The 26,899-nt window shown below is 31.8% G+C and overlaps 1 protein-coding gene across 1 annotated transcript; it reads right to left on the bottom strand.

Moving 5' to 3' along the window:
• Positions 1 to 2,725: 2,725 nt before the first annotated feature.
• LOC132738672 (splicing factor Cactin-like) lies at positions 2,726 to 20,110 on the bottom strand (the record flags this gene model as incomplete). Its single annotated transcript, XM_060726249.1, is given in 18 exon segments — positions 2,726 to 3,205; positions 4,403 to 4,465; positions 4,900 to 4,950; positions 5,291 to 5,374; positions 6,727 to 6,781; positions 7,551 to 7,589; positions 7,591 to 7,636; positions 8,005 to 8,148; positions 8,357 to 8,507; positions 8,983 to 9,126; positions 9,790 to 9,852; positions 10,170 to 10,241; positions 11,397 to 11,543; positions 13,903 to 13,956; positions 14,421 to 14,490; positions 15,210 to 15,434; positions 19,554 to 19,604; positions 20,042 to 20,110. Coding segments are annotated over 18 exon segments (1,654 nt in total), but the record flags the coding sequence as incomplete, so codon positions are not given.
• Between the last annotated feature and the right edge of the window lie 6,789 nt (positions 20,111 to 26,899).

Here is a 26,899-nt window from a genome sequence, read left to right as displayed (position 1 = left end):
CACACAATAACCAGTTAAAATATGATGTTATGATTTGTATGTATATTAAATACAGCCCCAAAACTTGATTTATTTTATCCCAGTATTAAAGACATACTAATATATTATGTTACTTACACCATATGAAGTTACGGAAGTGTTGTGGTAACAATATAGACACTATGTTGTATTATTGTTTCCCAACTGTCACTGACTGTCATATATGTGCTTATTCATAATTGACAATTGTTTAATTCTACATGACAAGGCATATCAGTCACCTTCCCCCATATAAGGGATAAAAACATTTCACAAACTTAGCTGACAACGACAAATCCTACAAATATTTTGGAGTTTTTGAATCTCATCTTTCTTTTTTTCTTTCCTTTATCTATGCAGATCTAATATAGCACGTTTCAAACAACCGTGTAGGACGAGTGGGGTAATGTTTTATGTAAATGATTTCGTCTATGAATATATAAAGTTAATTTAAGAGCGATGAGACTATGTTTCAATATAAGAAGGGAGGGGAGAGTTTCTGGTCGTTTAAATCTTATTATCAAAATAACTCAAAGTCCATCAGAAATTGTGTACACGTATAAAGACGACCCATTATTAAGAAATAATAAAAAATAATGGCCAACATTTCTTTTCTGGGTTGCGTTTCATAGAAAGTCCTAAGTCTAAAATATGTCTAAGGACCAAAATTGAGACATTTTTCGACTCAAAGAAAATGTCCTATACCAAGACTCTTCTTTAAATAGCAATGCAGATGAACATTTATGTACTGCTGATTGAAGGGCGTGTCATTGTATTTATTAACTCTCCTAATGAGAATTAATTAAATTAAAGTCTAAAACTTTTACTGAAGATAAAAATATTTATTGAAACGGTCCTAAGTTAGTCTCATAGTTGTCATAAGTCAAAGGACTTAGGATACACTTAGTACTTTCTATGAAACGCAGTCCTGGACGGCAAAGACTGTAAAAACAGCTCAAAGTTTTTTCGGAAACGTCAAGTTAATGTGAATGATCTCTGAACATAATAAGGCAAGTTTGTCCTTACCTTGCTTACAATACAAATATATTAGTAAATGTTTTTTATAATAAATGATATGAGCCGCGTCATGACAAAACCAACGTAATGCGTTTGCGACCAGCATGGTTCAGGCCGGATCAGCCGTCTATGGCCATGGTTTACTTGCAAGAATACACAATGGCCCTGATAGTCGCGAACGCATCCATCTGGTCGAAGTATTGGTTTTGTCATGACGCGGCTCATATTATGTTAAGTACGATAAAAACTACAAATTGTTCAATGTTCGTACTTATTTATAGCAACACAAAACTCTCAGATTTGAACGCAGATTCTTCTCTTCATACTTGTTATTGTAATCAAATTTAAACTTCAGAAACGCGTCTCAGAAATTGATTTTGTAAAACTAATATCAAATAAAAATTGAATTATAAAAAAGACAAACAAATGTGTTGTTAATTTAAGAAGCGCAATTTTTCTTCTTGAATTAGGCGCATTTCCAGGAACAATATAACAGGCTAACTCCTCTATAAACGTTTACCAAGTGAGAAATACATGATTTAATGCACACAGACAAAAGTTAATCTCCGAATGAAAAGGGATACCCGGCGCTGAATGACAAAAGTAAATTGAACCGATACCCAAATACTATGTACAAATAATAAGTTGGGTCACATCATTGGCGCACAAAATTGTCCCAATTTGAAGGCTAAAGCTTTATGATTTGAAAGGAAAAATTGCCATCATTAAGGTCAATCAAGAGCATAGTTCAACTGCACTAAATGTCTTTATTTGCCCGAGAAAAGTAAGTGACATCCGATGACTATATTTTATTCAATACAGAATACTGAATGCAACGCTAGGTCACAGCTACATTCACTCAATTTTATTTTTATGCACAGCAGTGACTTATGAACATGGATTTAAATTTGGACATAATTATGCTGATTTTTTTTTCTGTAAAGAAATAAACAACTACAGATTGTTAAGTTTCCCTATATAAGTCTACACAATACTGTTCACCAAGTGATGGGTATGATTAGCACAATCTTTTCGGTTAAAGATCAAGGATCTATAAATGCTGCAAACATTAACTAAATCACGTTCTAGACTATATGTTAAGTTTTACAAGTTGTATAGAGGAAAAACAACTGAGGACAATACATTTTTAGACGACCTTTTATTAACGCTACTTGCCAAATTTAAAGGTAAAGATGCCTTTCAAGGAACATCACAGTACATGTAGCAAGATTCATGAAATTTGTTAAAGTGGTTTCAAATGTCAAGTCTAATATTTTATTGACAAAAACATATACATCGTCAGAAACTTTTAACTGAAAAAATGACAACAGACAGGCTACAGACAAATAACTTTTCCGAGATCAAGTCATGCAGAATGTACAAACGATGATGGTATAATTCCCGCAAACCAGAAAATCGTTGAAACCGCAATTGTATGTCTATTAAGTATACAAATATTCACCAAATAAACTTTTGCCAATCATTATACTATATTTTCTATAGTCAGTGCTTTATGCCAAATATCTAAACTCTAAGCCATGCAGTTTAAACAAGATTTCAACAAACACAAGAAAATGTAAATAATTAAAGTTCATTCCTGTTTTAGTTTGGTTAACAACTGATTAGTTTCAGAAAAAATATTTTCCTAAGAAATTGTTGACGAGGAATGACACTGGTTGATTTATCAATTGTCGTATGATGACAGATGTGTGACAGAGGTTGATTACAATATAATCACAAAAAAGGAGCACAAGACATACTCGACTGAAATAGAAATTAAAAAATACGACACAAAACATTCATATTTACAATTTTTCTTTTTATTTATGAATTATTTTCCATCAATTCAATCTTTTTTTATGTGTATCTTTATAAATACAAAATATACAAAATAGGTCCACATATTTCTTGGTGCTTTTTTTACATTTAAGAGGCCGGGAATTGAAATGTCACCACTGCACTTAACACATTTAGACTGGCATTTATAAATGCTATAACTAATTTCTTTTGCATGAGAAAATAATAATAACAAAATATATTGTTGCTATCTTCTGTATCTCTCTCTTTTAAAGTGGAACCACAACTGCATTATATTATTGGCAAACTGACATCTAAAACTTCTTTTATATGAATGCTCCCATTCCTTGTTGACAATCTTGAATGCTATATCCTGAAATACAATATCAAGAAAATGTTTTTAAAAAATGCAGTAACTTATTTGTCAAAACAATAAAGTCTTTAACCACCAATCTGCTGTATTCATATTTAAGTCTTACCCGGCTCTATAATGTTGGCTAACTAAATTTAAATTTCTTTATTCCCTAAAATAATAATGGACAATCCCAAAAAATGGGACAGCAATAACAGTGCATTTAAGAAATTCAGCAGTTTATGTGTTAATACATAGATAAATAGTTTACACATATGTAAATATATAATTGTATATTCAAAATAGCAGAAATATATTGATACTGATACATATTTGCATAAAACCGTTTTATTTATAGACTTCTATAACAGTTAACATTGATAAAATCATCATTCCTGAATTTATGTAACCTCAATTTGGAGTATTTATTTTTGTAACCTGCAAGTGGTCATAACTGATCCCTTACGCTGCATAACTTGAGTTATATATATGTATATGTTCAGCTAAGAATTTTAATCTGTCCCTCCAGTAGTTAATAGAAATTCAGATAGCCAGGAAAACATAAATATTTAGTTTGGTTTAAAATTACAGGCACAACATGAAGGTTATAAGACAACTTTCCGTGACAATTATTAGAGGAATTATTTCAGGTGTCACTCAAGTACAACAGCAGGCACCAAAGTAGAACCACATATTTGCTGTAAGCTAGATGGATAGCTTCCAAACCTGGAAAACCTCAAAGTCCCCTGACTTGATTGAACTACACAGCTATAAGTAGCAAGTGATTCAGTCTGCTTGCTATATATCAACTACAGATACTCTATGGTATATCTTAAGAAAAGCTTACTCTTCTTGAGTCAATCAGTTTGCCAAACATGTAAATTGAGCCGCGTCACAACAAAACCAACATAATGGGTTTGCGACCAGCATGGATCCAGACCAGCCTGCGCATCCGCGCAGTCTGATCAGGATCTATGCTGTTCGCTATCAGTTTCTCTACTTGTATAAAGTTGGTAAGCGAACAGCATGGATCCTGATCAGACTGCGTGGATGCACAGGCTGGTCTGGATCCATGCTGGTCGCAAACGCATTATGTTGGTTTTGTCGTGACGTGGCTAAATTATTTTGGCAACAAAACAATGTACTTTAGTTATGAACTTAACATTATCAAACTTTAATTAATCTGCCTTTATCCAACATATTTATGATCATACATACCTCATATGGAGGGCCTGCATGAAATCTTAAAATACCAAAGTCAGGATTCTCTGGGATAGGTGTCTGAAACAACAACAACAACAACAATATATAATACATGTTTAATGTGCCTCATGAAATTCAATATTTTACATATTGGACAGTTTTTGGCTTACATCAAATATTTTACATATTGGACAGTTTTTGGCTTACATCAAATATTTTATATATTGGACAGTTTTTGGCTTATATCATCTACATATTGATGTTTAAATTTAATATTATTTAAAATCTAATTTAATCTTTAAATTAAAAGAATGTCTCATAAAACAATCCCTTCTGTCAACTGTTTGATTTATACTGTAAAAATAGCATTTTCATGTTTTTTTTTATGTTTTTGTTCACACTGTATTTTAGATTTGTATAGGCATTATATAACATTGTATTAACATTTTAATACTGAATTAAAAAAGTTGTATTTGTTTAAACTAAATAATATTTAAGATCTATCAACTTACAATTGTATATTCTGGAGTCTTTGACTTGTCTATGAGATCTGGGTAAAATATCTGTAAACATAGAACTAAGTTAACCATCGACTCATAATCTGATCAATCTTACAAACAAAATATTTTTAAAAATATAACTTAAATAAACTCATGAAAATGCAAAATGTATTGTCATGTCAACAAATAAAGTGATTATTGCTAATCTTAAAGGTATTTACTTTCCTCACAAATCACTTATTATAAGTCAAAATGTGCAAACTGAGTCCTTATTCTCTTAATGAAAACATGGCCAAAAACATTCAAATGGGTTAAGACAATACAACTGTATAAATGGTTTCTACCAAATAATTTGTTTTTACTTGAATGCTGATCTGAAGGGAAGTAGCTTTAAGGTACTTACATTAAACTTGTATCCTTGAACTACCTTAGGTGGTGGATTATCAATATCATAATGTGTTTGATTGTACTTGTTCCATTCAAATCCCTGAAAAATTTATAACGTAATATTACCAGTATGTTTTCAACATAAACAAAGCATTATATACATGCTGAGTCAAAAATATCTGATGTACACACTGTTTTCCTTCAATACACTATTGAAGTAAATGTAACAATCAACTAAATTTTGATTATAAAACATATAAAAAAAAAAATTTAAAATTTAAAAATTTAACAAAAAAAAAAAATTTTTTAAAAAAATTTTTATTATTTTTCCCAAAATTGCCAAAAAAAAAGTTTTGCTTTTTTAACCCCAAAAAAAAATTTCAACTACCCCAAAAATATACCTTCCTAAATTTTAAAAAAATTTTTTTCAAAAAAAAAAAATTAAAAGTTGAAATTTACAAAACCCAAAAAATTTTTTCTTTTTTAAAGGGGAAGATTTTTCGTAGTTGACCAAAGGGCCCAAAAAAAAAAAAAATTTCCCCTTTTTCCCCCTCGGAAAACCTGTTTTTAATTTAAAAAAATTATTTTTTTAAACCCTTTTTTAAAATTATTAAAACTGCTCCCCTTATATAGTCCCGAAAAAAATTTATTAAAAAACTTTTTTAAAATTTTTTTTGAAAATTTACCAAATTTTAAATTTTATACAAAATTTTTAAACAATGCAATTTTTTTCCAATATTTTTTTAAAATAATTTTTTAAAATTTAACCCATAAGGGGAAAATAGAAATTTTTAAAAATGCCTTTTAATTTTAAAAACCCTTCATTTAAAAAAAATTCCTTTTTTAAAAGGGGGAATTTTAATTCCCAAAAAACCAAAAAAAATTTTTCTTTTAAAAAATTTATTTTTTTTTGGGGTGGGGTTTTTTTTTGGGTTTAAATTTCTTTTATCCATAAAAATTAAACCAATTTTTTTTAAAATGTGAAAATTTAAGGAAAAAAATTGAAAAAAATTTCCCCTTTTTCTTTATTTTTATTTTAAAAAAATTTCCATCCTATTAAAGGGTTCCCCAAAAATTTTTTATTAATTTTCCATAATATTCAACCAAAATGTTTTTTTTTTCATTAAAACTAATTTTTTTTAAAAAAGGTTTTTTAAAATTTTGTTTTTAGGTTCCTAAAAATTTTTTAGTTTTCAGTTCCCTAAAAATGTTTTAGTTATTTAGGTTAGCTATAAATGTTTGTGTAAAAAAGGGCCAAATGCAGTAAATTTTGCCTAATACTGTACATGCTGTTGATTTTTTGTCAATTAATAAATCATGTTAAATATTATTTTAGTTATGTACCTTGAAGTGCTTGGACCAGGTTTTTCGTTTTTAATGCTATCATATTTTTCCCCCGACGTGAGGTTGTTGACTTTGGAGCCGACTGGGTTTCAGGGGTGGGGGAATTACCCAAAGAGGGGGTCCTTCCCTGCCAATACACTGAAATAAGGGGACTCGTACCTTTCTGAAAAACAAAATAAACTCATCATAAATTTACTGCTAAAATCACAAGGGCAAAAATATAAATAAAACAGGTTAAGGGTTTCATACATAAAAAAAATTCATTCAGTAAAAAAACTACTGAGTACAAAATTGTTGGAAATGGGAAAAAACATTGTTAGGCCTTTTAAAAATCTTATAATAAAAAAGACAACAACCCTACAAAAATTTCTACAAAGACCAATTTTTTTAAAACGAAAAATAAATAATTTAAAAATTGGGGGCAAATTTTTAAAAAGTTTTTTAGATATTCAAGTTGATGTTTTTGTTATAAATCATAATATAACAAAGACACTTAAGTTTTTATTAAGCAAAATAATAGTGAAAAATGTATAAAGCAAGTAACTATCAAATTATATTGTATGAAAATTGGGCCACTAATTTTTGTATAAAATTTTTTAAAACAAAACATCAATAAATAATTCCATCTTCATATCATTTGTGTATCCTTATATTTTTAATCAATCTAAACTCCCAAAATGTTGCCCAGTGACAGTTTTTAACCCAATAATTGGGGTGAACAATAAATCTACTGAAACAAAAATTTTTAAATATCATGCAATAGCCCCCTTTGGAAGTGAAAAAATTTAATTCAAAAAGTGATAATTTAGTTTTTTTAATAAAAATTTTAAAAGAAATAAACGCAACAAAAAAATTAACTTAATTTTTCATAAATACATATAATACCTGTAATAATATTAAAATTTAAAAAAACCTCTTTTTTTGTTTTAAAGTTTTCTCCTTTTAAAATCTTTATCCTCTCTTTAATCTTTTTTAGCCATGTGTGCTTTAAGTTGTTGTAATAATGACTCCCAATAACCTGTTTATCATATATACTACAATATAATCTTCCTTCTTAGCATCTCACAAATGGAAAACAACGGATAAAAAGCCAATTTATTACAAATAGAAAATTACTTAAAAGATTGAACAAAAATATTAGCTTTCAGGGTTAATCAATAAAAGACCCCTTGAGTGCAATGATAAAACTAAAAGGTGACTATGACTTAGACAGAGACGATAAAAAGTGCAATACCTGTCAACCTTCCCGCCCCTAGCACAAGCTTAAGAAAGTTAAGTTACTAGTATGTACTTAACACAAAGTATTGGAATCAATGGACAGAAGTATGATTAAGTGCAGGAAAATAGCTGCACTTACGTTTCATTACCAGTAGTTAAACAACTTACCAACATCAACTCCCTCTCCACCCTCCAGTTTTTTTTTCATCTGGTCTTCTAACAGCTGTAGTTGTTTCGTTGTTTTCCCTTTAAATACGGATACTACCTCATCGTTTACTGCCTCGTTAACACCCTCTCTACGATCTCGATAATCTACAATTATATAACAGCCATGACACATGACTACAATTATCATCTACAATTACACCAGTGTTATTTACAGCCTACTGTATGTTTCAAAGAGTTGTCTTGTAAGATTAAAACAGTGTAACCGCCGCAGGTTTTATAATATTGAAAACAAGTAAAATTATCTGTAAAATTAAACTATGTAAACATCCTGTAAGGCATTATAATAACTTACCACCAGAACTAACTAACTTCCTGAGTTTAATGAGTTCATCTTGGGTTACAGTGACAATATCCCTCCAGTATTCTGTATTTTTTCCTTGTTCTAATTCAAGGTATACTTTAATATCCTCCAGTAAATCCTCCAGATCAGATATTGTTAACCCCTGCAATTTTAATGTATCAGATTATGATGAAATTCAATATAAAAATATCCTCTAACAATTTTTTTCTTCTACTTTTGTTCAAGGACAGAAATTCATTAGACATGTCACAATTCACTATACATGTCCAAAAATATTAATTTAGACAAAGTTTCTTTAAAGTGGTAAAAATGTTCAACAAATTTTACCTTACATTCTACCATTTTTGATCTGTACATCAGTTGGACAATACTTGTTCACTATGTCATCAATTTGTCATCATTTCATGTAAAATAACTGATAACTTAATCAGATCAAAATATTTTTTTCACAAACTATCATTCTCTATAGGGAACATTAACACACACACAAATGTATTTCTAATGACTTCCAGTAAAATCTATAACAAATCTAATACAATCTAGCTGTAAATACTAAGAATGTTGATTTGTGGCAAAACTATATCATCAACTAAATCACACATTATTAAGAATATTACATAAAGGTAAGTATATGGTTCATGCATCTCTACAGCCAGTTCATCATCCTCCGCACTTATATATTTAGCCAGTAAATCTATAGGTTTGGCACGTCCATCCTGTATACGTATCTCTGAACGCATCTTAGCTTGTTGTAAGTGAAACTGAAATAAAAAGTGCAGGTTTTATACCCTTTTTACTCAATTTTCTCATTTCTTGGCAACCAGAACTTGTTCATTGTGCATGTCTAAAACTGTAAAACATTAACTAGTTTTCAATTGAATCAAGAGAAGGTTGTTGTATGAAAAGTGGGTGTTCAGGGACAACAGCCATTCTATTTTTACGTACCATAAAAGTGCACTTTTCTAAATAGTATAAAAAACAAGAGCTATCAGTAGGACAGAGTGCTTGACTATTCTCTGTGCTTGATAGTAAAACAAGAGCCTGGATAGTGTAGAATTTTCAAAGTTCAAAAAGGGCCATAATTATGGTACTAGTTTAGTGACTTCCTGCTAAGCTCTCTATTAAGTATGTGATATTTCAACCTATTCCCCTTCATAGTTTTGGAGATACTAAGTTGCACAAAAAAACTTAGCCTAAATGTAATTGCCACAGCCAAAATCATTTATATTTTATCATGATACAAATGTTATTTGAAATATTTGTGCAGATATACATGTAGATTATGCAAAACTAGTGCTGAAGGCTAGTTTTACATCATTGTTTTGGACATTGCTAATGGTTGATATAACCTTGCCTTGTGCTATTAACTAAGATAACACAAAAAAAAGTTTTGAACTAAGATAACACAAAAAGATATATCTTACAGTATCTTCAGATTTCTCCCATTCTCTATAATACTCTGCTTCTTTTTCACGCTGTAACATTTCCTGTAAATATATAAACATGTATATACATGTTGTACTATATTATTAACACTGGAGGGTATGTAGGATAAAATAGCAATACATTAAAGCCGAGATCCAAAGTCCTTAAAAAACGTTAAATTGAAAATTCTTGTATTGATCAACTGGGGCACTTATAATAACTGAAAAATTTGTGAACAATAATAAAGAAATATACTGGAAATTAAATTGAAAATTGTTTTTTTATGTGATTCTTATTCTGATTTAAGTTTGAATGTTTTTTTTTCTTTAATTCATTTTGCACAATTAGTAATTTCTAGAATTAACTAATCCATATTTACCCTTTCATTTTCCCTTTCTTCTCTTTCTTTCTCTCTCTCCAGTCTTCTTTTCTTGACTTTCTCAAGTTCAATCTAAAATTTTAATTTTATGTACATACTAAACATCTGTAACAAATAATGATGCTGTATGATGAACAGTAAGTTATCTATTTTTTAACTTAGTGACTTACACTCAATCAAATTTAAATTAGGTTCCATCTATAGAAAAACACTTATGAAATTTGCAATTAACTGACTTAACACTAGTTTCCTGTTGCTGCCATAGCAACCAGGTATCTGTAACAATAATATTTCACAAAATATCAAAGAATAAAATTAATTTTATAGCTATACTTAAATAATTGAATACTTGGTAACATGTATTCCCTATATAGATACATTTATTATTCATTTATTTATGATTATAAGTGTATAGGGTACGTAAGTCATGTGACCTGCAAGATTTAATGCTTCCTGGTACAAACATCAAACATGGCTTTATAAATATTATATCAGGCTATGTATATTAGTATGTTGTCGACCCACAAAAGTGCCAAGAAAAATATTAGTATCAGTTGAGAGTGGCAGGGTGCTTCATTTTATTATTAATGAGATACCTGTGATCGCAAACTTGTGTTGAACAATAAATAAAAGACACCTTTTATAATGTTCAGGTGAATTCAATTTATTGTTGTATTTTGTGTATTATTGTTTTTTACTGCATAAATATCTTGCAAGAGTTCTTGTTTAATGCCTATTGTTTCACATCAGGCTTCAGACTGGTCAATAAGATTCGATTTAATTTTAATACCATGTTCTGATTTTCTTTAAGAAATGTATTCTATCCAAATTTCGGACAGTGCAGATTTGGTTTACACAGAATTTATTTTAGTCGGATTGTGTAGGAAGCTATAAGCTTATAGACACACTTTCGAATCTGTTCCTGAAACCAACCAGTACTGAGCAATGAGTGTAAAGTTTCTTGCTCAAGGAAACAACGACTTGCCCCTGACGGGGTTTGAACCCATGCGGCTAGCGATCATTAGATTACTAGTCTGACGCGTTAACCACTCCACAATGCCGCCACTTGGACAGTGCACATTTCAGACAGAAGTGCTGAAAAATAATTGTCAGTGTGTCTTGACCTGAATATCTTTGTTCAATCTCTTTTAAAAACATAAGATAGAATATAAATTACAGAGAAATAAAATTAATTCCATCTAAATAATAAACTGTTACAAAACAAACCCTATTTTCTTCCATTTTCTTTTTGGTCATCTGATGAATTTCTTCATGAGCTAATGCCTCTTTACCTTCCTTTGAAATCTTCTTTGACCATACAAATGTTTCTGTTAAATGTTCATCTCCAAATGGGTTATCTACATTAGTATATCCCTGTAAATACACATTTGATATAACCCTGTAAGTTATTGATATAAAAAGATGTCTGACAGGTAATTATTTACAGACCAGTACAATTTTTTGTTAACATTTATTTGATTGATTCAAACTGAAACAACACCATTAAACAGTTGTACTCTGCTTGACTATACCCTGTATTCAAGTCGGCAATATGGCTACTTACATGCACCCTGTCCATTTTTAATTTATGTACAAATAAAAATATTATACAGGGCTTACTGTAAGGGAGTTCAGACAAATTTTCTGCTTTGTATCCCCATTTCACCCTTTTCCAAGATGACAGAAAGGACAACTTTGCCAAAAAGTATTAAATCCTGAGCAATTAATGAAGGGTTCTGCAAAAAGGACAATTATGACTGTCCATAGGCGGGGCTACTGACCATCTTAAAAGCATTGCTTACATAGAGTATGCCAACACTGTTTGTCAAAGACATGTTTATTTGTGTACACAATTTTATTTCAAAGGGTTATATGCATTGCTTGTGTTTGTGAAGTAAACATTTAATTTAAAGAAGAAGAGGCAATCTGTACATACTTTTTTTGATCTTTTTAAATCCAACTAAAAGACAGTGTGCTCAATAGTTTTCACAGCTATCAAAAATCTTAAGCTATGATTATTGATAGTCTTGAACACTCTTTCTCATCCAGTTTTAAGTGGACATAACACAGTAAGAATTAATGAAATTTGTTGTTACAAGTAATTTTTAGGATATACTGATAAGTAAACAATGTCATTTCGTATAAATGGCTAGAAGAATTGTAAACATTAAGAATGAAAATCACAATGTATATGTTTGTAAATGTAATGACCTTACTGACAGGTTATATGGCCCAGTATAAATGTTTGTAAGCTTATATAACCAGCTTATATAATTTTTTGTTATTGTAATCTTGAAAACCATCTTTAATAGTGGCCTTTATTACCTGTCACAAATCTATCAAATTTATATAACATCAAAATTCATTTGAGGAAACAAGTAAATTACTTTTGAATTATAAATTATTAGCAGTTCTGTATTAAGGTTATATAAACATCATGACTTCCTCATGCAAATTGGTGATGTTTTTATGTGTGTGTGTTGAGTTTATTTACCCTCGCCACCGGTTAAAAACCATATGGGCGAGCATATGCTTCATTTATTAAAGGGAAAACACTTTATTTAGTTAATATCTGCATATGTGACTAGTGAGTACAATATTTCCTGCCCCAACAATGCAAATTAATTGCACTGAATGGAACCGGAAAACGGTGGGATTACATCCCACACTAAGATTAAAAAGCTGTATTTAAAATTTAAACTTAAATTAAAAAGGGGGGAAGACGCTTATACACGGACGTCTTCTATATAGGGAACAAAAAAAACCCCCCTAATAGTTATGTTTAATGATAGCTTCATTTATTCCAAATCATATTTATAATGTTAAAACAAGTATTAAAAGGGGGGAAGACGCTTATACGCGTACGCCTTCTATAACAGACCAACACAGTTAAATTTGTAGATCTTAGTTTTTATTAAGCTTTATTTAATACAAGAGAAGGTTTTTAAATATAAACCTTGGCAACACGTCTGAGAATACAGTTTTTTACAAATTGGCCATCATTTAATGCAAATACTTTACGTAGGGAGAACAATGCAGAAACGATTTTGACAGATAGCGCCGAACCACGTTTAGTAGGTAAATTTTGATTGGCCGAAAAATGGTGTGATTTGTATGGCTAATTAAGGACAAGATATGATTGGTTGATAGTAAACAGATTTCATTGGCGCATTTACTATCCGATTTTGGAGCTTAGCTTGAAGAATTTTGTAATCTAGACCACGTGGTCTCTGTATTGACATTTCTGCACTGTCTCCCATATAATGCTAAAAATGTTTTTATATATCTACAGCTCTATTTATATGTTACATGTTTATAACACTACACAATTGTAACATTGCATTTTCATGTGATATCTGATCTATGTTACAATGTACACAGCTGTTGTAAAATTGTGAAATAGTAATTTTCATTTGTCCTTATATAAAGTTATTCTGCTGTATTATTAATTTGTTATAAATATGTCTGAAATGTTATATCACTGTGTATAAATACTTGTTTGAAAAATATAACCCAAGCTATTATAAGCTTATTACCATTTATTTTGAGTCAATCTGTCAGAAATATTTATTACAAATAATATCAATGTAAACGCATGTTTTATATAAATTTTCATAGATATTGGTCATGTTTTAAAACTTTTATATTCATTTAAGTATGATAAAAAGTCAAAAATAGAAAAGTCGAGTATGTAAATGTTTGACTAGAACAACAAGATAGATTGAGATCATACCATATACTCCTGGTCCCAGCCCATCTTTTCTCGTCTTTTCCTCTCTTTACTTTCCTATAACAGTTGTAACTATAATTTGATTTACATATAATACTATTTGTCAATTATTGTAACATCAATCTATATCTAATGTAGATATTGCTGTACAAGTTACATCAGTACCACTGTATTCCATTAATTGTTGGACTGATTTCCAGTTTAATATTTTGGTTATCTAATTATTTAAAAACAAAAGCAATTTCTTGAGTTGCACAATGCATTTTCTTGATATGGACATAATCAAACCAGACAAATTTGGCTTTTAATAACATTCAAAGCATGGATACAAAATTATTGTTCAGTTACTTCTACAACTTTTGTTATTCAGTCATTTGATTAACTGCTCAGATATACATGTATAAGTATCATAGTTACATTTAATATCCTGTAATTCAAACAAGAGAATAAACTGTTATATGATGAACTACATATATAATAACTGTTGATCGTCCATGCTTATCAAATATTTAAATGTGTACCTTTTTGGCAAGTCTTCGAGCTCTTTTCTCTTCAGGTGTCTCTGTGGCTTTTATTATTTCTTTTCTTCTCCTACAAAACATGCATTACTATACCATTTAAAAAATAAACATATTTTTATATACCAACCAGTTATTAAGAGTCTATTTTAACTAATATTTCAACTATAACAAAAAATAAAATAATCTAACCTGAATAATGTTCATGGCCTTTATATTGTTGCTTTCATGTTCACAGTTCCATAAATTATTTTAACTTGCATATTTCTTTGCCAATTACACAATCTATCTTTACATGCCTTATTTTGACTACTTTTGTAAATGACATAAACATAAACAATTTGTATAATCTGCAATTCTCCATATTGCCATCATTTCACAAACAAAGTACCATAACTCTATTTAAAACAGGTTTTAATTTAAGATGAGTTCTAACAAATGTACTCCATGAAAAATCTCTGAACAATGATATAGAAGATATACAATGCTATACACAACTTTACATTGATGAATTCTGACAAGTTTAATCTCATTTCAATCACAGAATGCAAAGAAAGTCAAGAAAAACTTTTAATGACAGAAACTAAACTATTAATCATGCTATACAAGAATGTGGGGTACATAAAAAAATATACCTTTTCACTAAAAATCATACATACATAGAAGAGGGCCTTCTTTGACATTCTTCAAAATTTAATTTTAAACTAGAGGTAATGGAGGACAAAGAGAAACCACATGTTTAATTTTGATAAAAAAACCTTTGTAAATTTTGTTGAGAATCAAATAGCAAACCTCATTTCTTCCTGCATTTTATCATCGTCTTCGTGATTTAATCGTGATGATTTGGATTGTTTTCTGTGGTATCTATCATCTGTATCTGATGAATCACTATCACTATCATATTGCTTCTTCTTTCTCTCTAAAGGTGACCTTGACCTTTGTTTCTTTTTCTTCTTATCTTTCTTTCTCTTTCTATCCCTTGATGGTGATGAACTTCCTCTTTCTGACAGGTCATTCCTTAAATGATTAAATATAAAAAATTGACATGTATGCTATCATTTATAAGGTTGCCTATGGTTTATCAAGAGAAAAAAAGCCTGAATGAGGTAAATTTAACCTGATAATATCTACTGTGGCATTGACTTTTTAAAAAAAATTATCTATATATAAATATATTATAAAAAAATTGTACAATATGTCTCAAAAAAAAAAAAAAAAAAAAAACAAGAGGCCATGATGGCCCTGAGGTCGCTCACCTGTATATAGGCACCCTGCCCCTCCCCCTGCACCCCCATCCCCCCTCTCCCCCCCCCCAGCAGGGCTAATTTTAACCCAAAAGCTTTTATTTGAACAAACGTGGTAGACACCCATAAGAAGCTGTTTCATGCTAAACATCTAAGCTCTAGTTCATTGGGTTTTTTAAAAGAAGATTTTTTAAGGTTTTACTATACACATATAGTTAAAAACAATGACACCCCTGGGCAGGGTCAGTTTTGACCCCATGGCTTTTATTTGAACAAACTTTGTAGACACTTACTAGAAGATGTTTCATGCTTAATATCTAAACTCTAGCTATTTGGGTTTTTTCAAAGAAGATTTTTAAGTTTTTGCTATACACATATAAGGAAAATCAATGACCCCCGGGGCGGGGCCAATTTTGACCTCAGGGCTTTTATTTGCACAAACTTGGTAGACACCCATTAGAAGATGTTTCATGCTAAATATCTAAGCTCTAGCTCTTTGGGTTCTTTAAAAGAAGATTTATTAAGTTTTTACTATATGCATATAGGGAAAATCAATGACCCCCTGGGGCGGGGCCAATTTTGACCCCATGGCTTTTATTAGAACAAACTTGGTAGACACTCACTAGAAGATGTTTTTATGCCAAATATCTAAGCTCTAGCTCTTTGGATTCTTTAAAAGAAGATTTTTTAAGTTTTTACCATATGCATAAAGGGAAAATCAATGACCCCCTGGGGCGGGGCCAATTTTGACCCCATGGCTTTTATTTGAACAAACTTTGTAGACACTCATTAGAAGATGTTTCATGCTAAATATCTTAGCTCTAGCACTTTGGGTTCTTTAAAAGAAGATTTTTTAAGTTTTTACTATATGCATATAGGAAAAATCAATGACCCCCTGGGGCGGGGCCAATTTTGACCCCAGGGCTTTTATTTGAACAAACTTGGTAGACACTCACTAGAAGATGTTTCATGCCAAATATCTAAGCTCTAGCTCTTAGGGTTTTTTAAAAGAAGATATTTAAAGTTTTTTCTTTTGGTTGCCATGGCAACCAGAGTTCTGCATGGAATTAAATTCTTTGAACAATTTTTAAAGGTGACCACCAAAGGAACATTCCTGTGAAGTTTGGATGAAATTGGCTAAGTGGTTTATGAGGAGATATCATTTAAAGTAAAAGTTTACGGACGAACAACAGACAGACGCCGGACGAAAAGCGATTACAAAAGATCACCCTGTGACTTTGTGACAGGTGAGCTAACAACAAAAAACAAGAGGGCCATGATGGCCCTGGGGTCGCTCACCTGAACATAGGCCCCCAGGGCCGGGCCAGTTTAAACCAAAGGGCTTTTATTTGAACAAACTTGGAAGACACCCATTAAAAGATATTTCATGATTTACTATACACAAATAATGAATAACAATGACTTTTGCCCCCTCCCCCCTCTCCCTGGCAGGGCCAATTTTGACCCAAGGGCTTTTATTTGAACAAACTTGGTAAACATCCATTAGAACATGTTTCATGCTAAATATCTTAGCTCTAGCACTTTGGGTTCTTTAAAAGAAGATTTTTTAAGTTTTTACTATATGCATATAGGAAAAATCAATGACCCCCTGGGGCGGGGCCAATTTTGACCCCAGGGCTTTTATTTGAACAAACTTGGTAGACACTCACTAGAAGATGTTTCATGCCAAATATCTAAGCTCTAGCTCTTAGGGTTTTTTAAAAGAAGATATTTAAAGTTTTTTCTTTTGGTTGCCATGGCAACCAGAGTTCTGCATGGAATTAAATTCTTTGAACAATTTTTAAAGGTGACCACCAAAGGAACATTCCTGTGAAGTTTGGATGAAATTGGCTAAGTGGTTTATGAGGAGATATCATTTAAAGTAAAAGTTTACGGACGAACAACAGACAGACGCCGGACGAAAAGCGATTACAAAAGATCACCCTGTGACTTTGTGACAGGTGAGCTAACAACAAAAAACAAGAGGGCCATGATGGCCCTGGGGTCGCTCACCTGAACATAGGCCCCCAGGGCCGGCCAGTTTAAACCAAAGGGCTTTTATTTGAACAAACTTGGAAGACACCCATTAAAAGATATTTCATGATTTACTATACACAAATAATGAATAACAATGACTTTTGCCCCCTCCCCCCTCTCCCTGGCAGGGCCAATTTTGACCCAAGGGCTTTTATTTGAACAAACTTGGTAAACATCCATTAGAACATGTTTCATGCTAAATATCTTAGCTCTAGCTCTTTTGGTTCTTTAATAGAAGATTTTTAACTTTTTACTCTATGTATATAGAAAATCAATAACCCCTGGGACAGGGCCAATTTTGACCCCAGGGCTTTTATTTGAACAAATTTGGTAGACACCCATTAGAATATGTTTCATGCTAAATATCTTAGCTCTAGCTCTTTGGGTTCTTTAAAAGAATTTTTTTTAAGTTTTTACTATATGCATATAGGGAAAATCAATGACCCCCTGGGGCGGGGCCAATTTTGACCCCAGGGCTTTTATTTGAACAAACTTGGTAGACACTGATAAGAAAATGTTTCATGCTTAATATCTTAGCTCTAGCTCTTTGGGTTCTTTAAGAGAAGATTTTTTTGAGTTTTTACTATATGCACATAGGGAAAATCAATGACCCCCTGGGGCTGGGCCAATTTTGACCCCAGGGCTTTTATTTGAACAAACTTGGTAGACACTTATTAGAAGATGTTTCATGCTTAATATCTTAGGTCTAGCTCTTTGGGTTCTTTAAAAGAAGATTTTTTTTAAGTTTTTACTATATGCATATAGGAAAAATCAATGACCCCCTGGGGCGGGGCCAATTTTGACCCCAGGGCTTTTATTTGAACAATCTTGGTAGACACTTATTAGAAGATGTTTCATGCTTAATATCTTAGGTCTAGCTCTTTTGGTTCTTTAAAAAAAGATCTTTTTAAGTTTTTACTATATGCATATAGGGAAAATCAATGACCCCCTGGGGCGGGGCCAATTTTGACCCCAGGGCTTTCATTTGAACAAACTTGGTAGACATCCATTAGAACATATTAAATGCCAAATATCTAAACTCTAGCTCTTTCTGATTTTTTAGAAGAAGATTTTTTTAAGTTTTTACTATATGCATATAAGGAAAATCAATGACCCCCTGGGACGGGGCCAATTTTGACCCCAGGGCTTTTATTTGAACAATCTTGGTAGACACTCATTAGAAGATGTTTCATGCTTAATATCTTAGGTCTAGCTCTTTGGGTTCTTTAAAAGAAGATTTTTTTAAGTTTTTACTATATGCATATAGGGAAAATCAATGACCCCCTGGGGCGGGGCCAATTTTGACCCCAGGGCTTTTATTTGAACAATCTTGGTAGACACCGATTAGAAGATGTTTCATGCTAAATGTCTTAGTTCTAGCTCTTTGGGTTCTTTAAAAGAAATTTTTTTAAGTTTTTAGTATATGCATATAGGGAAAATCAATGACCCCCAGGGGCGGGGCCAATTTTGACCCCAGGGCTTTTATTTGAACAATCTTGGTAGACACTCACTAGAAGATGTTTCATGCCAATTATCTAAGCTCTAGCTCTTTGGGTTTTCTAGAAGAAGATGTTTAAAGTTTTTTCTTTTGGTTGCCAAGGCAACCAGAGTTCTGCATGGAATGGAATTCTTTGAACAACTTTGTTAAGGCTTCACACAAGGAACATCTCTGTGAAGTTTCATTATGATCTGCCTTATGGTTTCAGAGGAGATGTCGTTTGAAAAGTGTGAACGTAAGACGGACGACGTACGACGGACGAAGAGTGATCCTAATAGCTCACCCTGAGCATATGCTCAGGTGAGCTAAAAACTATATATATTTAAATAAATTCATATGCTTTAATGAACTAATTACCTTTTTTTCCTTTTATGTGAAGATCTGTTTGAATCATGTGATGAATCTGACCTAATAAAAGAACGAACAAGAGCTACTACATTGTATATAAGTATTTAACAGTCATATGGCTCTCAAACTTTTCTGATTCATAAATAAAAATATGGTTTCCTTATAGTTTTACAGAAAGTAAATAATTTGTTACTTGATTATTACAATGTAACTTGTCACTTAAATTTGTTTGATTTTTTTTCATTGACTTTAGTTTTCCTATAATAGCATACATTTGGTCAATGAATCTTTTTTTTCTTTTGTATTCTTCAATTTGTAAAATCATGTGTGATACCTTCCTATTAATAACAATATCATCTATAAAACTGTCACATTATTAATGGTAACTTGCCCAATTTGGCATTTTTTAAAAGATAACATTGACATCAAAGAAGTATAACATTCCACAGAAAAACTTAATGAAATAAATGTTAATGTGGAAAATGGAGTTTAAAAACCTATAATGCGCCTTCCTTTGCTTTGATCTTGAGCCCCTGTCCTCATAATCTTCTGACTCAGAGTCTGATCTAAAATAAAAGTTTCAATGACATAACTTAAAAGAAGAATCATTAGTGTCATTTCCTAAAGCTAGAAAGTTATATTGATAAAGTAATTTAATGCCTTAAAATAAAGAAGATGTAGTATTTCAGTGTATACCTCCTGATGGCAAAACTGACCTTTATTTTTTAGCAAATACAAAGAATACATATTAACTTAAACAATCTTGAAGGAAGGTACAATAATTTAGAATATGGTGCAATGATTCCTATTAAGTAGGCGGTAGTATAAGTGAACTGTGGCGAATCGTTATCAATACACTGATAAAAAGTTTTCGGACTAGCAGACAACGGGCTATTCTTCAGTATTTTTTCGAGTAAAGATAACCAGTTGCAAATCTCACTGTATAAATCATATGCAAAAAGGTCTGACATATGGTAGTTTTAACAGTTAATTTGAATATTTTGGTGTCAAAAGTTGTGTTGAAGTGTATATTGTTACGAAGCTAAGATCCAAAGCTTTTCATTGGTGTAATAAATTTTGAAATCGAACATTAAATTACAAAATCGAACATTAAATTACAACAAACGAGCGGTTTAAAACGCTTAATTTGTGTTGTTTTAGCTTAAGAGATATCTGTTTCACTCAAAGATGAAGGAAAAAACTCGTATTTTTTACTAGATATACCTAGGTTATTTATGTATTACTTATCAAAACTGTTTATGGGTGTATTAAAGTATTGATAACTTATCAGTTAAAATGACTATTTATAAATAAAGAGAACATTTTATTTCACAAATATACACAAACATACATTTATTGATTTAATTTAACCATTTTATAATGTTAATGATTTAAATTACATTTTAAAAAATTATTTTGAAGTGGGGCTAATTGTCACTTATCTGGTGCAAATTGTCACTAAAGAATAACATGTGGTGAGTCGTTATGGGGCAAATCACAATGGGGCCAATCACTATAATTAATATAAATTCAGTCCAACAATTCAATGTATTATTGCATTATAAAAGCATTATACAGTCTATTTCAAGATTTAATTGTCTTGTCTGTTAAAGTCAAAGCAATCAATGCACTTACTATTAATAAACAAATCATTAGTGAGCCACCAAGGCACCTGCAATCTCACAACACTCATTTTGGTTATGAGACTCAGTCTCTTGCAAGTCGGCATCATGTCTTTCAAACACAGACTCTAATGAATGATTAATTTGACATCAGAAACATTTATAAATTTTGGTCATAATTTCTGATGAGAATCTGTCCTTATTTCATAAAAAAATCTCTAAATATATAATATAAACAAGGGATACAAGTCGTGGCTTCTCGTCATCAGTTTGGGTTCGTAAAAGGCATTCACAGTCACACATGCAAACTATATTAAAATATCCTCCATTCCATCAAAGTTATTGTAGAAATTAATATATATGAACCTGTCATTACCCAAGTTCTATTAAAACCTATAACATCACAGGAAATAACTAACATTATGCAGGTGCATTTATGTTGCGAGTATTTTCATTGGCTCATGAAAAAACGCTATTCAGCACTGCTATAAGACGGATTATTATTATTATTAACTAATGTTAATGTAAATGACAGTTTCTAATAGAAGTTGGGTTTACGCATGGCACATACAGGCCACATTCTAAATGGAAGCTGATGACAGAAATCATCAAAACAAACAAACTTTTTTTGAATAATTGTACCAGCTGTTAATGATTGCATTGTTGATGGTGGTGGGTGTTTGATATTTGACCAATTACATGATTAAACTTTCTCATATGAGCATTCATTTGCATAATATATCATTTACAAGTAAGGCCCCCACGGTTACACGTTTAAACGAATTCGTTTCGATTTTCAGTCGAAAACGTTGACGACAATTTTTACCGTTTAATCGAAATGACCATATTGTCTTACAAAATATCTTAATCATTGCCTGTAATCATGAATTCTATCAATTGTAATTGGTTTATTCCAAACGGAAAATAGGTATTTACATTTGTTACCCTCCACACAGCATTACTGTGCACTAATCGTGACATAATACAGTAGAACTTCTATGAGTCGAACTTCGATTAGTCGATTTTCTCGATGTGTCGAAGAAAAATTAAAGTCCCGACTTTTCCCCTTATACATGCATATTCCTTATAAAAACCTATTTATGAGTCGAGATTTTATGTGTCGAATTTTTCGATGTGTCGAAGTTTTTTTGTGGTCCGTGTTAAGTAAATCTAGTGCAATTTACCACAAGTAAGTCGAAGTTGTTCGATTATTTTGACACCGTCGATCTCGAGACATTTTTCACACCTTATCTGGCTGCGAAGACGATTTCCAATCATCTTGTGTGACAGGTGTTAATTACACAGCCGTGTGTACAAGCCTTTGTTTACGATAAATTGTGTGATAAAATGCTTTAATCGTTACTATTTTAATTGCCGTAGTGGTATTTGAAAGTAAACAGTAAGAACTACTTTCATTTGATTACATCCTTGACCCGGTGTCGCGTGAGAATAACACGCGAAATATATACTATAAGTTGGTTAAGTTATCGACCTTTTGTAATGTTACACCTTTTGTAACCCTATTGTATACGTCAATGGGTAGTCCAAATAATAAGCAGTGAAAAACTTTATTTAACATGCTATATTTATCATTGTAAGATGTGAATATCAGATTAATGATGGAAAAAACATGAAATAGGTTTCGTTATAGACTAGTCACGGGTCGAAATTTTGTCATGGAATTGAGAGCGATTCATGAGTCGAAGTCCCGATGTGTCGAAGTTTTTATGCAACTCCCTTCAGCTTCGACTTACCGAAGTTCTACTGTAAATTGAAAAAGTTGATTTTCCTTTGATCTTTCAAGAGGGAAATGAGGATACAATGCAGAAAATGTGTGTGGACTCAATCATGATGAGCCCTGAACATTAAATTATTTGTAAATAAAAAGTAAGTCATCATTTGGAGACTTGAATACATGGTGTAGTATAGTACAAATAAGTACCACCATTTAACGGTATCGTTTCCGTTCTTAGCAATCGTGTATAGTACTCCCCGTGGTACCGCGTCCTTGCCAATTCTGGTGCAATCAGAAAATGTGTTTCTTTACACACTGAACGGGACCAATCGAATGTTTCCGCCATTAAAGCGAGAGTAGAAGTGCTGCTTTTTTGAATTTGGATAAAAATTGTTAGAAATATTTTCATTTCAAATAAATTTATGTCATTGATAGGAAAATCCAAAACTACTCGAGTGTGTTGGAAATACTTATTTATTTTACCCCACATTTATCGGTTAAACTGATAATTTCATGTTCTGACAAATGAAGGTCGTCTGCTGAAACTGCAGTGACATCACATTTTATTGAAAAAATTCTACTGAAGCCAAAAAGGGCCATCAATTTACATACCACGGTACCATAGTGCTCTCTGTTTAAGCTGCCATTCAAAACATGGCTGAATGACCATAGAGGTTTCTAATTTAAATAATGGAGTTATTCTATAAATGACAGGTGTATTTTAAAGGCAAGATTCGACAGTTAAACACAATTTATTAAAATAGTAAATACAAGTTCTTTTTATGTGTACAGTTTGCTGAAAATAATAAGAACAGTGGTACCATAGGGGACCATCCTGAAAGTTTACAAAAAATTGTAAATGTGGGAGCCTTATTTACAAGTGTAATTTTACAAGCAGAAATTTTAAGAACGCTTGTAAAAATGAAACAAGAAAGGTTATTTGTGGGTATTGGGCATTATCTTGTCCATATATCAAAGTGAGGCATTTTTTTTTAAATTATTGATTATTTCATTAATGTCCAACAGTCAAAAGAAAAAAGAGCGTCACATATCGAGTTCTTTTAACTTTTTCGTGAATTGAGCAATTTTGAGTTGTATTCCTTGTTATATTATATAGATCTATAGCGAGAAAAGAAACAAGAGGGCCATGATGGCCCAAAGTCGCTCACCTGTATATAGGCCCCTGGAGCGGGGCCAGTTTTAACCCCAGGGCTTTTATTTGAACAAACTTGGTTGTATATGTATGCATGTATATATATATATATATATATACAAAAAATGAAAACAAGTGCCGGAAAAAAGTCACATATAAATAAAACAAAAAACACAGTCCATGAGTTAACTTATTTAATTATTTGCCAACCGGTTTCTCTTATGATCATCAGGGCAAATGTGACGTCTTTACTATTTTTAGATTATGCGTACACATGTGTACACAAAAACGTCGTCGTTACTATGCGACGACGTCATATATATATCTTAAAAAAAAAAAAGTCAAGCTAATGAATGACCCCCGGGGCGGGGCCAATTTTGACCCCAGGGCTTTTATTTGAACAAACTTGGTAGACACCCATGAGAACATGTTTCATGCTAAATATCTTAGCTCTAGCTCTTTGAGTTCTTTAAAAGAAGATTTTTTAAGTTTTTACTATATGCATATAGGGAAAATCAATGACCCCCGGGGGCGGGGCCAATTTTGACCCTAGGGCTTTTATTTGAACAAACTTTGTAGACACTCATTAGAAGATGTTTCATGCTAAATATCTTAGCTCTAGCTCTTTGGGTTCTTTAAAAGAAGATTTTTTAAGTTTTAACTATATGCATATAGGGAAAATCAAAGACACCCTGGGGCGGGGCCAATTTTGACCCTAGGGCTTTTATTTGAACAAACTTTGTAGACACTCACTAGAAGATGTTTCATGCTTAATAGCTAAACTCCAGCTATTTGGGTTTTTTTAAAGAAGATTTTTTAAGTTTTTGCTATACACATATAAGGAAAATCAATGACCCCCGGGGCGGGGCCAATTTTGACCCCAGGGCTTTTATTTGAACAAACTTGGTAGACACCTATTAGAACATGTTTCATGCTAAATATCTTAGCTCTAGCTCTTTGAGTTCTTTAAAAGAAGATTTTTTAAGTTTTTACTATATGCATATAGGGAAAATCAATGACCCCCTGGGGCGGGGCCAATTTTGACCCTAGGGCTTTGATTTGAACAAACTTGGTAGGCACTCATTAGAAGATGTTTCATGCCAAATATCTAAGCTCTAGCTCTTACGGTTTTTTAGAAGAAGATTTTTTAAGTTTTTCTTATTGGTTGCCATGGCAACCAGAGTTTTTAATGGAATTTAAATTTTTGAACAACTTTGAAAGGGGTCCACCTAAGGATAATTTCTGTAAAGTTTGGTTGCAATCGGCCATGTAGTTTAGGAGTAGATGTTGTTTGAAAAGTTTGACGCCATTTTTTGAAGGACGCATGACGCACGACGGACGCAGAGTGATGACAAAAGCTCACCTTTGAGCACTTCGTGCTCAGGTGAGCTAAAAAAATGACAAAGACCCCTGTGCCTGTGATTCGACGGTAGACAGACGTTTTTTACTATTGAGACGGTTCACACCAAGACGGTTCACACCAAGACGTTTCACTCCCAAATGGGAGTGAAACGTCTTGAAGACGTTTCACTCCCTTTTTATACCAAAATTTTTCTAAGACTTATGATATACTTAAAATAAATAGACCTTAAATTTAATAAAACTGAATTACGGAAGGGAATTTCACTTTTTGTTAATGACTATTAACTCAGTACTTAAGTTTGTATATAATAATTGTTATCCCTGTTTATAATATTTATTATCGTACATGTGGAACAGGTAAGAATGCATTATTTTTGTTATCATAATTTTTTTTAAATAGTAAATATATTATATTTCATAAACAAAATTCTGAAATTTTCAACCCAGTATTATGTATGTATATATGTAGACATTCTGCAAATTTTCTAAAATGAAAATATTTTATTTAAATAGCGGACTAAACATTATTTTAATTTGTTATATAAAAAAACTTATAAAGGAGAAGTTTCTGTTTCCAAGACTTTTGTTTTAATTGGATGTTATCTAAAAACTACTTTAATGGTTTAATAAACAACTGATTAGTAAACTGTTGATGCTAAAGTGCAGTGTTTATACAACTGATTTAATGGTGATGTCAAACTGTTAGTTTTTGGTCTCAGTGTTCATACCACTAATTAGGTTTTGTTTGTTTGTTTGTATCATTTTACGCCTTTTTCCAACAGTATTTCAGTCATATAGGCGGGTAGTTTCCTAACCATCGTTCCTGGAGAGTTACACCAGTACTAGACTACCTTCCTCCGCGCTAAACTACCAAAGCATCTCCCGGGGATCGAACCCGCGCCAGAGAGGTAACTGGATTAGAAGCCATCGACTCTAACCCCTCGACCACGGAGGCGGTCTAACTAATTAGGTGATGAGATTACTGTTAACACCACAATTACCTACATGTATTTGTTTAATGGCTACTGTTTAATAAATTGATTAAGAAATAATTCAAAAGAATAATTCATTTTATACACATCTTTTGCATATCATTGTTTAAGACCTACATGAAATAACAAATATTTTAATTTTGGTAAAAATAATTGATATCAATTTAAAGACATTATTTCCATGTGGCTTATTTTTTATGAAAGTACTAATATTATTCTCAAGGATGAGCATAGTATTGTTTATATTGAATCCGGGTCAGCTCGGCCCTAAAACATACACAGCCCCCGAGTCAGCTCGACCCTATTCCAACTCGGCACGGGTCAACTCGGCCCACTTTTAAAATTTTTTGAGCATCAAAGGACTCCTATTGTCATGGGCTTTTATTATCAATCAATGACTATGTGTATGTAAAGATACCGATTAATTAGGTGATAATTATGATTGACTCATTCATTCAAATTTGATTAGTGACCACCTGAAATTTTTCTTT

The sequence above is a fragment of the Ruditapes philippinarum genome, unplaced genomic scaffold (genome assembly GCF_026571515.1).
Source record: "Ruditapes philippinarum isolate M1 unplaced genomic scaffold, ASM2657151v2 ctg5266_1_1_1_1, whole genome shotgun sequence".
Taxonomy (NCBI): Eukaryota; Metazoa; Mollusca; class Bivalvia; order Venerida; family Veneridae; genus Ruditapes; species Ruditapes philippinarum.
The sequence above is the reverse complement of the archived record's forward strand: the minus strand, read 5'-3'. Positions and strand labels throughout refer to the sequence as shown.